Source organism: Entamoeba dispar, genomic scaffold, assembly GCF_000209125.1.
Source record: "Entamoeba dispar SAW760 scf_1105229461859 genomic scaffold, whole genome shotgun sequence".
NCBI lineage: Eukaryota > Evosea > Mastigamoebida > Endamoebidae > Entamoeba > Entamoeba dispar.
Window position 1 is genome coordinate 1 of NW_001854903.1, and position 1649 is coordinate 1649.

Genomic DNA, 1649 nt, shown 5'->3' on the forward strand with positions numbered 1-1649 from the left:
TGTTTATATGTATATATGACTATATGACTATATGTTTATATGTTTATATGTATATATCACTATATACCTATATGTTTATATGACTATATGTTTATATGACTATATGTTTATATGTTTATATGTTTATATGTTTATATGTTTATATGACTATATGACTATATGTTTATATCACTATATCACTATATGTTTATATGACTATATGACTATATGACTATATCACTATATACTATGAACATATATGTGCTGTTATATCCTTTGTGATGGCTTTGTAGTTAAGTGGTAAAATACCCGCTTTGGGTGCGGGTGGCCCGGGTTCGATTCCCGGCGAAGCCCTTTTTACCACTATATCTCTATACTTTAACTACCTAGACTCTAATTTCTACTTATATTATGTTATATTATCTATTCTTATCTATTATTAACTATTCCTATTTATCTATTATATTTATTATATTTATTATTATTATTATTATATTTCTTATTATTATTATATATCTTATTATCTATACTTATGTATTATTACTTATTTTATATCATAAGTATTTTATACTTTTATACTTTTATACTTTTATACTTTTATACCTTTATACCTTTATACCTTTATACCTTTATACCTTTATACCTTTATACCTTTATAACTTATTCCTTTATTACCTTATTACCTTCTATGTATACTTTATCCACTTAGTGTTTACTTATTCTTATATATTATGTTTATATACTACCCACTATTCTGTATTATCCCTAGACTCTATGTATATCACTTAGTGCTTATATTCTACTTATATTCTACTATATACATCTATCTTTTTAACTTCTACACTATTCCTTGTACTTTTATACCTATATCACTATATCATTATATGTTTATATGTATATATGACTATATGACTATATGTTTATATGTTTATATGTATATATCACTATATACCTATATGTTTATATGACTATATGTTTATATGACTATATGTTTATATGTTTATATGTTTATATGTTTATATGTTTATATGACTATATGACTATATGTTTATATCACTATATCACTATATGTTTATATGACTATATGACTATATGACTATATCACTATATACTATGAACATATATGTGCTGTTATATCCTTTGTGATGGCTTTGTAGTTAAGTGGTAAAATACCCGCTTTGGGTGCGGGTGGCCCGGGTTCGATTCCCGGCGAAGCCCTTTTTACCACTATATCTCTATACTTTAACTACCTAGACTCTAATTTCTACTTATATTATGTTATATTATCTATTCTTATCTATTATTAACTATTCCTATTTATCTATTATATTTATTATATTTATTATTATTATTATTATATTTCTTATTATTATTATATATCTTATTATCTATACTTATGTATTATTACTTATTTTATATCATAAGTATTTTATACTTTTATACTTTTATACTTTTATACTTTTATACCTTTATACCTTTATACCTTTATACCTTTATACCTTTATACCTTTATACCTTTATAACTTATTCCTTTATTACCTTATTACCTTCTATGTATACTTTATCCACTTAGTGTTTACTTATTCTTATATATTATGTTTATATACTACCCACTATTCTGTATTATCCCTAGACTCTATGTATATCACTTAGTGCTTATATTCTACTTA

General features: G+C 23.2%; 1 protein-coding gene across 1 annotated transcript, besides 5 other annotated features; it reads left to right on the plus strand.

The window, feature by feature from the left end:
- Positions 1–4: 4 nt before the first annotated feature.
- Positions 5–169: a microsatellite.
- Positions 170–396: 227 nt separating this feature from the next.
- Positions 397–528: a microsatellite.
- Positions 529–800: 272 nt separating this feature from the next.
- Positions 801–975: a microsatellite.
- Positions 861–1033: a microsatellite.
- Positions 1034–1102: 69 nt separating this feature from the next.
- Positions 1103–1632, plus strand: EDI_057070 (uncharacterized protein; the record flags this gene model as incomplete). Its single annotated transcript, XM_001738988.1, has 2 exons — positions 1103–1135; positions 1405–1632. The coding sequence occupies 2 exons, from the start codon at positions 1103–1105 to the stop codon at positions 1630–1632; spliced, it is 261 nt and encodes an 86-aa protein (XP_001739040.1).
- Positions 1261–1392: a microsatellite.
- Positions 1633–1649: the final 17 nt, after the last annotated feature.